Here is a 17,578-nt window from a genome sequence, read left to right as displayed (position 1 = left end):
GATCCCAGTCGGGTGCATGCAGGAGTCTGTCTCTCTGCCTCCCTGCTTCTCATTTCAGAAAAATACAAAAAAAAAAAAGCTCAGCTTACTCTTTGCTACTTTCTATATGGTTAGATTTTGTCACTATGCTTCTGAAATACTCGTTCCTTCCCAAGTAGTTGTGACCTAGTCAACTTACCTCCTGCACACGTGATCTGCCCACTCCACCCTCGCCCTGCTGCTGCCACCAACTGCCTTCCTCCCTGCTTTTTCTGCCTTTTCTGTGGCCTCCCCCAGACCAAAAGGCAGGACACTATTACTTCTGGTTTGCTTCTTACATAATTGTTTTATTTTAGCACTTCTCACTTAAAACAGAAAACAAGAAATCTTCTTGACAGCAAAGAGAACAATTCATCAGAAACATATACAAATTTTGAACTTATAATGTAGTATATAATAATAAAGTCTCAAATATAAAAATCAGACGTATGTAATTAAAAAAAAAAAAAGACAAGTTTACAACCAAAATGAGAGATTAAAAAAAAAAAACCAGTCAGTGAGGAGGAACAAAAACAGCCACATATTATTTTTCAGATGGCTGTATTATTTTTCCCCCATAAGTAAAAGGACATTTTTTCCTTTGTGATAATTCATTAAACTGAACACTTACAATTTATATACTTTCCTATATGTATATATATCAATAAAAATATTTTTAAAAACTAACTGATCAAGCAGACAAGAAATTAGTAAGGCTACAAAATATTTGAATAGTTCAATTAACAAGTTTGTTCTAATAGACATATCGTAGAACCTTGCACCCACCCAAAAATATAAAATCACGATTTCAAGCACCCATGGCACATTTATAAAACTAACTACATATGTTCTAAATGATAAATGGTGAGCTATACCATGTTATGTTTATGGATGGTAAAACTCAATACTGTGCAGCTGAAAAAAGAACCTTAAATTTATCTAGGTATATACCAACAGTGCCAACACTGATGGCTATTGCTAACATGGATGAAGGAATTAAGCAGCAGTATTTTTCTTGTTATACTTAAGATTATCTGCAATACTGCTACATAGTCAAATTTGTGTTTTGGAATGTGATAAGCTTAAGCTGAAAATTCAAATAGAAAGAAGGTAAAGGACAAAGAATAGCCAAGAATACTCTGAAAAACAACAAGGCAGATACATTTGATGTACTAGATGTCAATATGACTATAAAACTAGTGATTTGATAACTTTTATATTGGTACAAGAGTAGCAAATCAGTCAAACAAAGAGCCCAGAGAAAGACCCACCATATGTAATAAAACCTGACACAATCACATGTCATTTTCATCAGTGGGAAGGAAGACATTCAGAAGAACAAATAAAAAATAGAGTTCCTTAAAGGCCTCAAAGAGCTAAATAGTAATAAAGAGTTACCAGGCCAGAATCTGAGAAAGGACACAGCTAGAAAGGGAGCCTATATTTGGGCCACTTTTTCCCAAGGAGATATCTGCTGATTCTGGAGGTAGCAGCTGAGAGGCTGAGGGGATGGGGCCCTGTGAACCATCACTGCTTTGCACCAGGGCTATATGCCCTGGGAGTGAGCACATTCAGGGACTACAGCTCAGTTCTTAGCCACCAAACAGGAAAAAAATAAAAAACATTGACAATACCATGGGTTGGCAAAGATGGGAAATGAAAGAAACTTTCAGACATTGCTGGTGGGAGTATAAATTGGTACTTGCACTTTGGAAAATACTTTTGCCCTATCTAATGAAGGTAAAGATATATATTCCCTATGTGCCCATGATTCTACTGCTAGATATATATCCCACAGGAAAGATTACCCATGTGTACTAAGGGACATTTCCTTGATTATTCACAGTAGCATTATGTGTGATATCCCCATAGTAGAAACATACCTACAGTCCATATATAGTAGAATGGATAAACACATTGTGATATTTTTATGTAGTTGAATACTAGATGGCAATGTAAATAAGTGAATTATATAGAATATAGACTATATCTACCTTACAAAGATAATGTTGAGTAAAAGAAGACAGATACAAAAGTTTATGTAAGTTCAAAGTAGCATACTGATTAGACCAAATTTTAAAAAACACACTATTTGATTCCCTTTGTATAATAGTTAAACACAACAAGTAAAAACTAAATTATAGTGTGCAGGGATGCATATTTAAGTATTAAAATTAAAGAGAATAGCAAAGAAGTGATTACAGCTACCTGCTGGAGGGCCACGAGCAGGGCCTCAGTGGTCTTGGCAATGTCCTGTTTCTTGACAAGGGTGTTGGACACACATACTCTGGGATGTCAGTGTGCTGTACATTTCTTATTTGTGTACTTTTCCTTAGGTGTTAGTATATACTTCATAATTTAAAAAGCTGCAAAACTATCAGTGGAGATGAATGATAGATTTAATAGATAGTACTGGGACAAATGAACAGAAATATGGCAAAAAATATAAATCCTTACCTCCTATCACATATAAAAATCAAGTATAGGTATATAGAAAGCCTATGAAAAGCAAAACCTTGTAACTATTAATAGAAAATAAAGGATCTAGCCTGACTAGTGATGGCATAGTGCATAGAGTCTCAACCTGGTACACTGAGGTCCCAGGTTTGAAACCCTAGGTCACCGGCTTGAGCACGGGCTCATCTGCCTCGAATACAGACTCAACACCTTGAGTATGTGGTTGCTGGCTTGAGTGTAGGATCATAGACATGATCGCATGGTCACTGGCTTGAGCCCAAAAGGCACTGGCTTGAAGCCCAGGGGTCACTGGTTTGATTGGAGCCCCCTGGTCAAGGCACAAATTAGAAGCAACCAATGAATAGCTAAAGAGATGCAACTACAAATTGATGCTTCTCCTCTCCCTTCCTGTCTGTCTTATCTGTTTGTCTGTCTCTCATTTAAAAGGGAGGGAGGGAAGGAGGGTGGGAGGGAGGGAGGGAGGGAGGGAGGGAGGAAGGAAAGGATCTAGCTTCATATTCTTGGTGAAAATAAAAATGTTCTCGAAGAAAATACAATAATAAACTAATAAAGGAAATGAGTGAGTTGACTACACTAAGATTAAAACTGTTTTGTAATATTAAGTGAAAAGATAAGCTACCCACTGAAAGATAATTTCTATATGTATAACCAGAAAGTAATAATAACCAGAATTTTAAAGTTGTGTCTATATCAATTTAAAAAAACAACAACACACAACTTGGTTGGGAGTTAGTGTAAGCGGGAGAACAGGCACTGAGACAGTTTATACAGGCAGAAGTAAACAACATCCACCTTCCTAGCTAGTCTCAGTTTTATTCTGACATCAAGCTGCGTGTTTAGACCACGTGGTACTGGCCCATCACAAACTGATATTATGCACCAACTTATACTGCGGGAAGCTTAAACAACAGCCCGTATGAATTCTAATATTTGGTGTCCTGGAGGGATATTACTGTGAATATAATTTACTACCTCCCACAGCATCTCTTTATGAAGTTGCAGGAGTCACTCAGGCTCATTACCAGGAGACGTTGACCTTTTTATGAAACACAGTGAATCTTCTAACTGACCATGATTATTACCTCCTTTTATTGGTTGCTAAGAGAGGCTTGACTAAATTTGGGACTACTGCTAGAAAAGGTACCTGGCTGTGTGATTTGTATTTGCACTTGTAAATCTTACCTTTTACCCTCCCATCCTCAATACCCTTTCATCCAGATTTTTCAGTGTGTGTGTAGTTATATAAACTACATACTAACATACAACCATAAAAGAAAATTTTGATAGATTTTATATTATATAAACTTACTACTTCTGTTGATCAAAAGACAATATAAAGAGAATAAATGCCAAGCTACAAAGTGGAAGATGTTTGCAATACATATGATACAAGGCTCACATTCAAGAATATAAGAAACTCCTACAAATCAGTACAAAAAAGAGAAATCAGCCCTGGCAGGTTGGCTCAGTGGTAGAGCGTTGGCCTGGTGTGCAGGAGTCCTGGGTTCGATTCCTGGCCAGGGCACACAGGAGAAGCGCCCATCTGCTTCTCCACCCCTCCCCTTCTCCTTCCTCTCTGTCTCTCTCTTCCCTCCCGCAGCCAAGGCTCCACTGGAGCAGAGTTGGCCTGGGTGCTGAGGATGGCTCTGTGGCCTCTGCCTCAAGATGGGCAGAGCATTGCCCCCTGGTGGGCATGCCGGGTGGATCCCGGTCGGGTGCATGCGGGAGTCTGTCTGACTGCCTCCCCGTTTCCAGCTTCGGAAAAATACAAAAAAAAAAAAAAGAGAGAGAAATCAGAAGAAAAATGGACAAAGTTGTTGGTAAAGAGCAAAGCTACAATTCCAATGTCGTCTTCCTTTGTTTACTTAAAAATATAATTATAATTTCAGTTATTTGTAATGCTATGACTTAGCAATAATGACAATCACCATTTATACTTTTGTCTTGATATAAAATCTTCTAAATTCTTTTCTTTTGGGGGCTAATAACCTTCCCTATAATAATTCTATTATAGGTAATTAGTTGTGATTACAGAAATAAGATTATATTAAGTTAAATTTTGTAATCTGCATTTTTCATGTAACATAATTCATCTTTTTAAAAAGAACTATTGCACATACTATACCATATGGGTCCAATGTAAAGCCTTGAAAAGATTTCTAATACACATTCACACAAAAAGTGTCCATGTGTGCCTGCTTTGCCAGCACTAAGGTCTCTGGTTCAAACTCACAAATGGCTATCAGAAAACTTCCTTCTAGCTTCCTTTGAGCAAGACCAACAAAGAAATTGAGAAGGAGCAAAAATAATGGAGGAAAGGACTTTTTCAATAAGGACAAGACCTGAATGAACAAAGGAATGAGAAAATGGGAAAGGGGTTAAAATAAAAAGTAGGGCATCTTTCAGGAATATTCTTGCTAATCAGGCCATGAAGCCAAGACGAGTACACCAAAGGCTGAGAAGCAAGATGGGGTTTCTGATTTCATAATTTGATTAAGAGTCAATAAAAGAGGGTTAGAGTCCGTCTAATTAGTCTAATCAGATATCTTAACCTAAGCTCTTACTTTTAATTACTACTTAAAAGTTTCCTTCAGCCATTTCCTTTGGAATTCAACATTTTTTTCCTCCTCAATTTTTAGTCAGTTCTTCCCTCAAAGCTGAATTTTATCTGAAAAATTTTCCAAAGCTCACTTGGAAGTTTTTAGAGCAGAATAAAGTATGTTTCACACTTTTAAAGAAAATGTTCAAACTTTGGCTGTAGTTGAATTACTTCAAAATGGCTTCATTTAAAAACCAAGTTGAGGAAAATTTCTGAAAAGAATGCATACTTTAGAGCAGGGGTCTCAAACTCAACTCAGCAAGTGGGCTGCAGAGCAAGATCACAGCCGTTTGGCGGGCCGCACTAGGTCTACAAAAAGGCAACTGTTACGCAACACTTCTCTCACTGCAGTTGATAACAAAAAAAAAAATCAGTACAACAAGCACAATCGTACATGCAGTTTACTCAGTGTCACAAAACGACCAGAAACTGTAGTTCGCATCACAACTGCTGTTAACTAAGCTAATATCTAGCTAGGATGCTAGAGAAATGAAAAATACAAGTAGGCCCCTAGGCTTACTTAATTTTATCCAAAATATTTTGAACTTCGTGGATTAGTCTGTGGGCCGCACAAAATTGTTTGGCGGGCCGCATGCGGCCCGCGGGCCGCAAGTTTGAGACCCCTGCTTTAGACTATTTGTTTCAAGATAGTTTGAAATGAAACAAACAATACAGGAACTCTGAATTATCGGCAAAGTCTGCTGTTACCAATGAGCATAATAAGAACTCAGGGGTAGAGGAGAGGTAACTCAATTCCTTCTTAAAGGGCAGAATTTTCATTCTACTTCCATGCTCTCGGTCACATTTAATAGCTCCTCATGCTTTTCCTCTGAGTTTGTCTCTAATTTCTGGAAGACACTGTGAAGCAGGGGAAAGAAAGCTGGTCTAGAATGGCAGGGGACAGAGGCCTGGGAGACCTGGACTATGAGTCTTGATCTCTCCATTCTGTATCCGCACTGTTCTAATGCATACCAGTGAACCTGGGCCTAACTTCACAGGGAGGTCAGCTGGTGAGAGTCAGATGAATAATGGTTTAAGCAAGTTTTGAACAGGCATAAAGTGCTTGAGGTATTATAAACGCCTACTTTTCTTTTACTATATATAATATAGTAAGCATGTTCAAGAATCAAGTTTGAAGGATAAATGGTTATGAGAACCAATGTCGGAGATTCCATCTTGGTTCAATGGGGCACTTGGGGTCTGAGAATTTTTTTTGATATTTTGACAAAACTAAAACACAGCTGGTTATGACCATTTCAAAAGGATTAAGTTAAGTTAGAAGGACACATTCAAAAATAACGTCTAAGTCTTTAAGATTATGTAAAGCAACTGGTTTGTAAGATAGACCCCGAGTTTAGGAAAGCATCTTTACATTAGTGCTCAGATATTCATGTAACAGAAAACCAGAAAAATAAAAAGACAGAGTTTAGATGCACATTGATAAACTGAAATATGTCATGTAAATGCTTTAGTGCGTGCTCTGGGCTTTTGGAGGCACTGAAGTAATATATGCATGAAAAGATTACAGCAAAATATGATAGTTGGCTCCATGCTGCTGTGTTACCACCGAGAAAATCAGACAACAAAGGGGGTATGCGAATCAACACAGCTCTGAAACCCTGCCTATTCTGCCCACTATTTGATAATGTACGTCTTTCTTTGAAGAAAAAAAACAAAAGAAATGCATTCCCTAAACTCAAGCAAGGCTGAGAATTTAGACAGACAAAACAGATCGACATCAATTTTAAAGATTAATACATAGTTTTAGGAATATTAAAAGTAAAAGCAATAATCTACAATACTTCCCATAGTAGCTTTGGCTAATGCTCTGCAATGCATTTTCCACAATTTCCCAGGACAGAAAGGAAGGCTCTCAGTACCCATTCCTAGATTTTTCTCACAAATATACCAAGGGAGACAAAACAAAGTCTGCTTTGAATTAAAGTTATAACTTCAGATTTCAAAACAAGAACAATTTTTTTTTCAGGGGACTTATTTCAGTTTTGTCTCACCAAAAACATAAAATTTAAGGAAAGCAGAATGCCATAGCTCCAAATATCCTTAATGATTTAAGAAAATAGAGAGGCAATGATGGTTTCATATATTAGTACAACTGGAAAAAATATAATGTGACTACATCCCAACATTAAAATAACTTAGACAGTGTTTCCTAATTACCAACAGTGCCAACAGTGATGGCTATTGCTAACATGGATGAAGTAATTAAGAAGCAGTATTTTTCTTGTTATGCTTAAGATTATCTGCAATCTGCTATCAGGAGTGACCTGAGGTCTGAACAATGAACAACACAAAAATGACTCTTAGCTGACAGAATTACAGGTCAGGCATTAAAATTATTCGCAAGAGATTAGGGAGTCCTAATGGAAAAATAATAGATTATTATAATTGTATTATGCTATTTTGAAAATTTTAAAGTAGTAAATTGCTAGCATTAAATCACAACATGTTTCTTTATAATTTTTTTTTTTAACAGAGACAGAGAGAGAGAGTCAGAGATGGATAGACAGGGACAAACAGACAGGAATGGAGAGATGAGAAGCATCAATTATCAGTTTTTCGTTACAACACCTTAGTTGTTCATTGATTACTTTCTCATATGTGCCCTGACTGTGGGCCTTCAGCAGACCGAGTAACCCCTTGCTGGAGCCAGCGACCTTGGGTTCAAGCTGGTGAGCTTTTGCTCAAACCAGATGAGCCCATGCTCAAGCTGGCGACCTCGGGGTCTCGAACCTGGGTCCTCTGCATCCCAGTCCGACGCCCTATCCACTGTGCCACCGCCTGGTCAGGCAACATGTTTCTTTATAGATACAATGCATTACCTTAATATACAATGTATATTGCTAAACACATTTTTCCCTTTAATGTAAACTATTTTACATTAGGCTACAATGTAAACAGAAACATAAGAATTAAAATTATGTGTGTTTCTTAAATCTTACAAAACCATATCTCTTTTATGAAGCCTTTCAGGGCAAAGTTGATTTTTTTATTATTTTTTTTATTTTTGTATATCTAGATTCCTTGATCCCCAGCAAGTTTTGAACAGGTATATCCAAATACTTTTGTCTTGATTCAACATTTAAAGGCATCAGAAATCTTATCAAATGTCTGCTTCTGAAATATGCAGTATGTTCAAAATATGACAACCAAGGATGATGGAACCACAACCCAACACAGATAGAGATAAAGATAGAAATGCAGAGAGTAGTCCCCCGCCCACACCTGCAGGGAACCCCTTCCAGGTGGATGCCTGAGACTACGACAGGACCAACCCCGGACCAGACCATGTTTTCTTCTATACATACATACCTATGATAAAGTTTAGTTTATAAATTAGGCACAGTAATAGATTAGCAATAACTAAAAATAAAAGAATTATAATAATAATGCAATAAAAGCCATATGATTGTGGACTCCCATATTAAGTCGAGAACTTTCACCTTTTCCTTTAAGAAGCACTTGATGGCTTCTCTTTGGCATGTCTGAATGCCAGCATCACTACTCTGGTGCTTTGGGGTCATTATTAAGAAAAAAAGGGTGACCTTAACACAAACACTGTGATATTGCTGATAACCAGGGTAGCTGGCTACTAAGTGACGAGGGCGTGGAGAACATTTACAGTGTGAACAGGCTGGACAAACGGATGAGCCATGCATGGCCCGGATGGGACAGTGCAAGATTTCACCAAGCCACTCACGATGGTACACAAGTAATGATTTATGAACCGTTTACTAAATTGTCTATTTCTGGAATTTTCCAATTACTATCTCTGGATCTCAGTTAAATGCAGGTAACTGCAACCACAGAAAGTGAAACCACGAATAAGGGGAGACTATTGCAGAGAGATGTCATAGCTAAGATTCTGATGGCAATTGACTTAAATTCTGATAACTGATATTTGCATTATAGCTACACCAAGGGAAAATGGCTGACAAACCCTATTCTTAAAAAGAAGGGCTTTGATTGATTGAAAGGCCCACATACTTGCACCCAAGAAAGATTCTAAAATGCATGAATAGGTAATTCTCAGTTCTATAAGAAATAATGGTTCATGAACTCTTTATTAATCCTACATACAAAAGAAATGCTATGGATGAGTATGTTAATGAAGATATCAATACTTACAGAAAAATAAAAAACTAAAAAGGACCAAGAATCCAGAATGCTTGTACACTTAACAGATGTACAGCATTAAAAGTGTATTTTAATGTGCCAGAGCTTATTTTAATCAGCTATTGGAGATATCTCACTTCGTTTTCTTTATTTTCTACCCTATTAGGAGGATATTTCATACTTACTATTGGCGTGTCAATCTGCAATCTTTGCCCCTATCAAGATATCAATTGCATCTTCTCCATTCTTCCAGCACACACACTGAATTCCAGCTCAAATTCAGTTTTTTATGCCCTTTAATTATACTCTATAACCAACTCTGACACATCATCAAACCTTTATTATCCTCAAAATACGTATTTATACCTGTTACATTTTCATGTAATGGGGAGGAACTTCAATTACTCAATCAGTTCTCTAGACGGGCACACCAGGATACTTTTTCACTCACTCACTGCTTAGCAGAGGCAAAACTGTGCCACAGTCTATAGAGTTCTATAAGAGCAGAACAGCTACCTCACCAAGATACCTCCCAGCGCCACAACTGGTTCGGAGTCAGCTGCAAAGTCACTCACATTTTCCAAGAGAGGTTTTAAGATCTGAGTACTTTTTAGTACTCAGAAACCACCACCCAAACAATGATTTAGACAAAATGAAAACACAACAGGCTGACTCATTCCAACACCCCCCGACTCCAGCCTGAAGGAAAAGGGCTATAGAACGAGCGGATAATTGGCCTAAGATTTGTGTTATTTTCATTTTCAAAGCCTGTGCATAATGATAAAAGTATCAAATTGCATCTAATTAGCTCTGAACACACCTGCTCATACATATGACAAAAGAGCTTACCTTACTGAGTATACCATGGGTACCATAAAGTTATTTTTGGTTATTTTTAAAATCCCCAAATCAAGTCAAGAAAGCGACAAAGTCAGTTTACTCCATACCCCACACCATACTTCCTATCATTTATTTACATCAGATATAAGATGATGACCCACCACCTGTCCAACGAGCACTCACCTCATTGTCTGATTCCACGAGAACTTGATCATATTCACTAAGCGCTACTAGAAACATGATAGAGGTGACATTTTCAAAGCAGTGTATCCATTTTCTTCTCTCTGACCTTTGGCCCCCTACATCGACCATTCTGCAAAGTTAACAATGTTTATATTAATAGCATATAAAGAAAAAAATTCAATATAAATATAACTTTACTTACAAACTTAGGAAAAATACTCTAAAGAGAATGGACATCCAAATAAATTCAATAGACAGTTATTGAACAATCAACATCAAGGCATTCTGGTAAAAAATTGTGATTATCAGACAGTTACCAGATGTATACAAAAATTATAACTTTGTAAAATATAATCCTGTGCCAAGCCAAGCAAAATGGTGTTTTTTTAATCAAACATTGAAGAGTAAGAAACAAAATGAGTTTTATTTGTACTAAGCTCTAATGGCAAATACCGACTTCAGTTTATTTTCCTGTAAAATGAGGATGAAGATCCTCAAATATTTCTCAAGGATGCAAGAACTGACTGCAAGCCCACTGAGAGGACGGAAGGCGCCGTACATGTCACTACGGTGTGTGTGACGCCTTCACTAAATCCAGACACAGCTCTCCTGACCCTCTATCCATAGGGGGAGCATTTGGATAGGTTTTTCCTTCCAACATTGACAATAATTTGGGACAGGTCCACTCATATTGGGTAAAATAGTGCAACTAGCCTTATGCACAAAACAGCTTTAACCAGCCATAAATATAAACTACAAGAGGCCATCATTTTAACTATTTCAAGGATTTAGTTTTTACACTTCAATTCTGTGCTGAGTTACTGGTTCAGGAACCAACATTGACATCAAGTAATTTTAGTGATAATATATAGAGAAAAATATTTAGCACTGAATCCAAATTTCTTCAAACTGCTGTTCCATATTTCAACAAAAATGTGCATTTGCAGGATATTTTCATAGAATGAGTTTTAGGTATAAAAGTTTGAGACTATGGCTCTGTACGCATTTGCTAAAAACTGCAGTTGTTCCTGCCTCCAAGTGTTCTCCTGCCTCTAAGCATTAAACCTTAACTAAGAAATCAAAGTTCTTCTAGTTCTTTCTAAAAGTTTTCTAAGGCATGGAAGAGGTATCTGAGAGGCAAAACAGTAGACTCAGGGAGACTTATGAACTATGGACATCAAAACTAGAATTATTATGTTTTTAGAAAAATTGAAATGTCAGCTCTTTCCTGATCCTGAGTGAATAGCATGCTTCTCATTTACATTAAACCCACATTCCATTAAATCCTGTCAGACTAATTTCCATAACATGCTTTTGATGGTGGCAGGAAATATTTTTCTAAGTAACTACTATTATTGTAGTGGGCAAAAATGTCCTTTAAATGCTAGCGTATACAATGTAGAAAAAATAAGATATAATGGTAACTTGGTTTTAGAAGTCACTATTAATAAAACAATAAGGAGATGAAAATCTCCATGAAATGCTATTTTCAGAAAATATTCTGTAATACGGTTTATAAGAGGAAGGAAATTTGGGTGTCTCAAATTAAAGATCTTTAAATGCTATGAACTCAAACTTTATGTAATCCAGATGTTGAAGCTATAAAGGAACCTGGATGATCATCTAATGCAACCATTATATAGGTGAAAATATGAAGCTCAGAATTATTTCCAAAATGTCACCCACTTTTGGATATGCCTATTAGAGTCGTATATGGCAGCCAGATGCAAGCACAGGTGCAGAGACTGATTAGAATAAAACACAGAGCTTTGGCAGGGGATGTCAGAGGCCTGCTCATCAGAGGCATGTGGCCAACATATAATTTCTATAATTAATCAGGTCAAAAGATCATTCATGTCTTATACAAATCTAAATATATATCTATTAACTTCATAGGTAAAATGACTCCTCCAAAATTTAAATCAGGACTAATGTTTGAGTAACTGATTTTGTTCAACCATGAGCAAACTAAGATTTCACTGATTTCCTGGTGATTTGATCTGAAATGAGAAACCTACCCATATGTCTTTCCTCTGCTTCCTCTTTCAGGGACATATTATTTCCTCTGCGTATCTAATGATGATAATCGGTATAAAGGTGATATTGTTTTAAAGCCTACACATGATTTCACTATTTCTAGAGTTCATCAAATGTACTCAAGGTATCAGAGCTCAGAAGTGGGTTGTATGGACTGAGTAACTACCTGAAAATGACACTCTGTAAGTCAAAGGGGTATTCGATGATCCCTGTGGTGGGGACTCGGACTCTAAGCACATCTTGTTGCGTAGGCAGGTAGGCAGGGTCGGCGACACGGTCCAAGTCATTAAGATAGCTAGAGAGAAGACACAATGAGAACATCAGTGACATCATCACATCACCCCTGCCTATGGAAAGAGAAGGACAAAAATGAATCATAAGCATAAAGTGGAAAAAAAAAGAATGATATCAGAAAGTGTCAAAGATGACTGAGAACTCAAAGATCAAGTCACCTTCCACTGGACAGAGCAAGGTTACCCCTCCATGGATTACCTGGTTCACTGTATTTCTCATTTCGTCTCTTACAATCAATTAGAACCCAGACAAGAGTAAAGAGGAAGAAGAAAAGAAATCAAATAAGTTCTTCTATGCTTTACTTGTTTAGTAGGTCCAGTGGATAACACAGGAGTTTAAAGCAAATAGTTTTTGAAATATTTATACAAATAATGTTTATATAAATAAACAGATAAGAGTCACATATAAGGTCAGAATGCATTTTTTTCCCTTTTGTATAACATCAGAGCTTCTTCCTGGAATGTATCTCCTTAATTTCTTAAGAGAGGACCAGTATACCAAATCCTAAATTTCACCCAAAGTCAGGGGTCGGGAACCTATGGCTCGTGAGCCAGATGTGGCTCTTTTGGTGGCTGCATCTGGCTCGCAGATAAATCTTTAATAAAAAAAATAAGAACGTTAAAAATATAAAACATTCTCATGTATTACAATCCATTCATTTCCTACCGCTCATGTTCATGTTTGCAGGTGGCTGGAGCCAATTACAGCTGTCCTCCGGGACAACACCAAATTTTTATTGGATAATGCTTAACGTACACGGGTCGTTGTATGGCTCTCATGGAATTACATTTTAAAATATGTGGTGTTCATGGCTCTCTCAGCCTAAAAGGTTCCCGACCCCTGGTCTAAGTCATTCATGATTAAGATGCAGTTATGAGATTTCTAGTTACTGAGGTAACAATGTCAACGTCAGATATTCCCAGTGTTTAGGGTCACCACACCTAAACTTTAAATTTATTAGCTTATATTTTTCTATTTTTTTGGAGAGAAAAAGAAACTTAATTTTGAAATATTTTAGACTCATAGACATTGCAAAAATATTATAGAGAAATCCCCTATAATCTTGACCCAGCTCCCTGAAATGGTAATACCTCATGTAACCACAGTACATTATCAAAACTAGGAAACTGACCTTGATTTAGTATTATTAACTAAACTACAGACCTTATTTAGGTTTCACCAGTTTTTATGTACACATGCATGTGTGCGTGCACACACACACATTTTGGGGATGTATGGCTGTAAGAAATTTTATCATTCGCAGAGATTCACTGCAATCACTACCGTGTCCAGGGTATAAAATTGTTCTATTACCACAAAGAAATTGTCCTGTGCTCCCCATCCTGTTCCTAACCACTGGCAACTCATATGTTCTCCATCAGTATAATTTGGCACTTAAAAAATATTATATTCCCTTCATTTTTCATTCTCTTAAAGCACAAAAAATGATTTGCAGACTAGAGAATGACTGTTCAACGTGGCATCTTCATGATTTCAGAGTCAAAATGCTCCCCTTGGCCCTGGGGAGAATGGAGCACAGATATGGTTTCAGAACAGAATTACAAAGTGTAGACACAATGTAATTAATGTATGAATAAGATTGGAAGAAAAGATGGAGCCATTAACAGAAGAGAAAGGGGTTAGATCTGCAGTACCACTATGCCCACAAGTAAGAAACAGTGAGTTCTGAGATGTGTAACAGGGAATGTCCAGGGCAGAGCGTGTTCCAACTCATTCAGTACAGACACTCAGTTGATGTGACCTGAGGTAAGGACTTCATCTCACCCATCGTAGTACCTGAAGAGTGCCTGGCAAATGCTGCTTACTGAGTATTTGTTGGCTGGCTGGATGAATGGGTTGCCTATGTTGGGATTTAGTCTTAGCATTATTTAAATACCATTAGTACTAGTGATGTTTTCATATTAATGATATAATTAAATTTGAAACTGGGTGTGGAAAAGAAATGTTACATTAAGTCTCTAAGATTAACAGGATCATAAAAGAGTAGTACCAAGTCTGACTTTAACAAAGAATTAAACCATTGCCTTTTTAGAGGTACACCAATCCTTTAAGATAAAAATGTATCAGCCTAGAAATTGCTACACCAAAGCAACTTATTAGAATTGCAGTGGCCTTATCCCAAACACATCCTGATTCCCTAGTTGGCAATCAGCTCTCCACTGACTGATCGAACCAGCCTGTCCTCTTTAATTATTATACCACTGGCTGGAGGAGAGAAGGGAGAGAGGCTGGGAGAATATATCGGCATGAGAGGCAGGAAGGAAATTCAACTATGTATTGGATCCAAAATTTTAGTCATAGTCTTGGAGTTGTCTGATGCAATTAACAAGCCCATGTTCTAGGAGTTGGTATGTATCTCATTCTACAGATAAATCAGCTCAGCACACCATCAATGCCAAAAATCAAGTGGCTACTTTATGTAGATGGATGTTCTTGATTTATCAGCTCCTCGATTTGAAAAACTTGAAATCAACATACAATTTTAAACCTACAAGATCACCATTTATTTAACTACTATGTATACAAATTTAATTCAGAGGAATCGGAGAACTTCTCATTTACACTGGCAAACTTCCTCAGAAATATGCTGCCCAGTAAACCATTTCTACTTCCTTAACCCAATACTCAGCAGGTCAGAACAGAGGGTGGCTAATTCTTGTACACAAGGTGCTGTCGTGTTCCTGTGGTGAAGAAAAATCATGGCTTTCTGTTCTCAAAGACTGTTCTCAACTGACTACTTGTTGGAACTCTATTTTTTAATTTTTTTTTTTATTTTTCTGAAGTTGGAAACAGGGAGGCAGTCAGACAGACTCCCGCATGCACCCGACCAGGATCCACCCGGCATGCCCACCAGGGGGCAATGCTCTATCCATCTGGGGTATTGCTCTGTTGTGACCAGAGCCATTATAGTGCCTGAGGCAGAGGCCATGGAGCCATCCCCAGCGCCCGGGCCAACTTTGCTCCAATGGAGCCTCGGCTGCGGGAGGGGAAGAGAGAGACAGAGAGGAAGGAGAGGGGGAGGGGTGGAGAAGCAGATGGGCGCTTCTCCTGTGTGCCCTGGCCGGGAATCAAACCCAGGATTCCTGCACACCAGGCCGACACTCTACCACTGAGCCAACCGGCCAGGGCCTACCTGTTGCAACTCTATTTTTAAACATGTATTTGCACAGGAGAATTTAAAGAACCAGCACACGCAATGGGAAAATACCTGTCTCTGTATAGTAGGAACCTGGCTAGCCTCTTTCCAATTCAGAGGAGTGAACTGAACTCCCTGGAAAACATGCTCAAGTAAGATAAAATTGGGGCACACACCTGTGATTTCAAAACCACTTACAAGGATGTAGAGCAGGGGTCCCCAAACTTTTTACACAGGGGGCCAGTTCACTGTCCCTCAGACCGTTGGAGGGCCGGACTGTAAAAAAACTATGAACAAATCCCTATGCACACTGCACATATCTTATTTTAAAGTAGAAAAACAAAATGGGAACAAATACAATATTTAAAATAAAGAACAAGTAAATTTAAACCAACAAACTGACCAGTATTTCAATGGGAACTATGCTCCTCTCACTGACCACCAATGAAAGAGGTGCCCCTTCCGGAAGTGCGGCGGGGGCTGGATAAATGGCCTCAGGGGGCCGCATGCGGCCCGCGGGCCGTAGTTTGGGGACCTCTGATGTAGAGGCTGCCCTAAAAATCTGGTCAGCGGTGTTTCTCTGTGAACTGGGCATCACTGAGACATCAGCTGAATGCCTGAAACATTGGCTCTTGGGAGAATATTTTTTCCTCTTCATCTTTCTTTTGTTCCTTTTCAGTATCAGTATTGTCCACAGGGAGCGACAACAACAATGAACTTCTACTGAGTGCTGGCTGCTTGCCAGGCCCTGTTTGGTCTGTTCCTTGCCCAGGTATTGAACACAGATTATGGCAAGGCAATGGACATTTAAAGGTGTCCCATACATTTCCGATTCACTTGAAAACAAACTGCAGTTCTTGCTTGGCTTTCTTTTTTGCTTTCCCTCAGTTGGATGGTGCAGAGAAAGGCTCCCTTTAATTTGAGAAAAAAACTTATCTAGTTTAACAACAGAAACTGAAAGGGCCTACTAGATGCAACATATATCTGGAACCAAAACCAAACCAAACCCAAACACCATAAAACAGAGCAAGAAAAACAAAACAAAGCAGCAAACCCTACAAACAAAAGACACAAACTACTTTCTCCTAGAGGAAGGTCTGGGCAGTTCAGAGGCTACTCCAAGGTTGAAGATACGTTGCAAATAATTTGTGAAGCAGGTTCAACCTGCAGGCAACATAGACCTGCATTTTTCACTGCCAAGGGAGGCCAGTGCAGAGGGCGGCTGCCTGTGGAAATCCCAACCCCATGTGCCCCTCATTCTGATCTTACAGGGAACCCATGGAAGGAACCCAGCACTCCCTGCCTCTCACGTTTGCTTAGGAGGAAAAACCTACTCTACTCCCTTAGAAATAGAGTTCTGGCACAATAAGACCAGAGCCTCCTCCTTTGTTGAGTCTTGTCACACTCTGAGAAAATGTAATAGAATAATCTCTTAACCGAACTGTTTTTTCCACTGAAGCATCACCTCATATTCTGAGGGAAACGCTGATGGCATATTGGGGGTTGGGTTCGTGTTGGATTATTCCATTCATTTAACCTTTTACAAAGAAACACCAAGGTCTGAACAAATTTACAGTGCAGTGTAAATTCAGAGAGTTAATTATAGCTATAATTTGTTTTGGAGAAATGATTCTGAGTGGCTGCTGAGGTCATTCTCAGGGTGTTGCTATAGTGACAGGCACAAGGTACATTTCCAAGGCAATGTATGTTTAACAAGTGGCTGGCAGTAGCTGTCTCCTGGTGTCAGGGAGAGAAAGCTCCTATGGTGTACATGACACGTAGTTAACTGTCTAGGAGACATGTGTAGGACTGTGCTAGAAAATGGGAGGTTTAATTGA

General features: G+C 38.4%; 1 protein-coding gene across 1 annotated transcript in view; it reads right to left on the bottom strand.

The window, feature by feature from the left end:
- LOC136394589 (guanine nucleotide-binding protein G(q) subunit alpha) overlaps positions 1–17,578 on the bottom strand; it is a 313,975-nt gene that overhangs the window by 61,064 nt on the left and 235,333 nt on the right. Inside the window, exons 4-5 of the mRNA XM_066367948.1 lie at positions 12,456–12,584; positions 10,253–10,382 (exon numbers count right to left, since the gene is read on the bottom strand). Coding sequence (XP_066224045.1) covers positions 10,253–10,382; positions 12,456–12,584 — 259 coding nt within the window. The remainder of the gene's footprint in view (positions 1–10,252; positions 10,383–12,455; positions 12,585–17,578) is intronic.

Source organism: Saccopteryx leptura, chromosome 2 (assembly GCF_036850995.1).
Source record: "Saccopteryx leptura isolate mSacLep1 chromosome 2, mSacLep1_pri_phased_curated, whole genome shotgun sequence".
Classification (NCBI taxonomy): Eukaryota; Metazoa; Chordata; class Mammalia; order Chiroptera; family Emballonuridae; genus Saccopteryx; species Saccopteryx leptura.
This window is presented reverse-complemented; position numbering and strand designations above follow the sequence as displayed.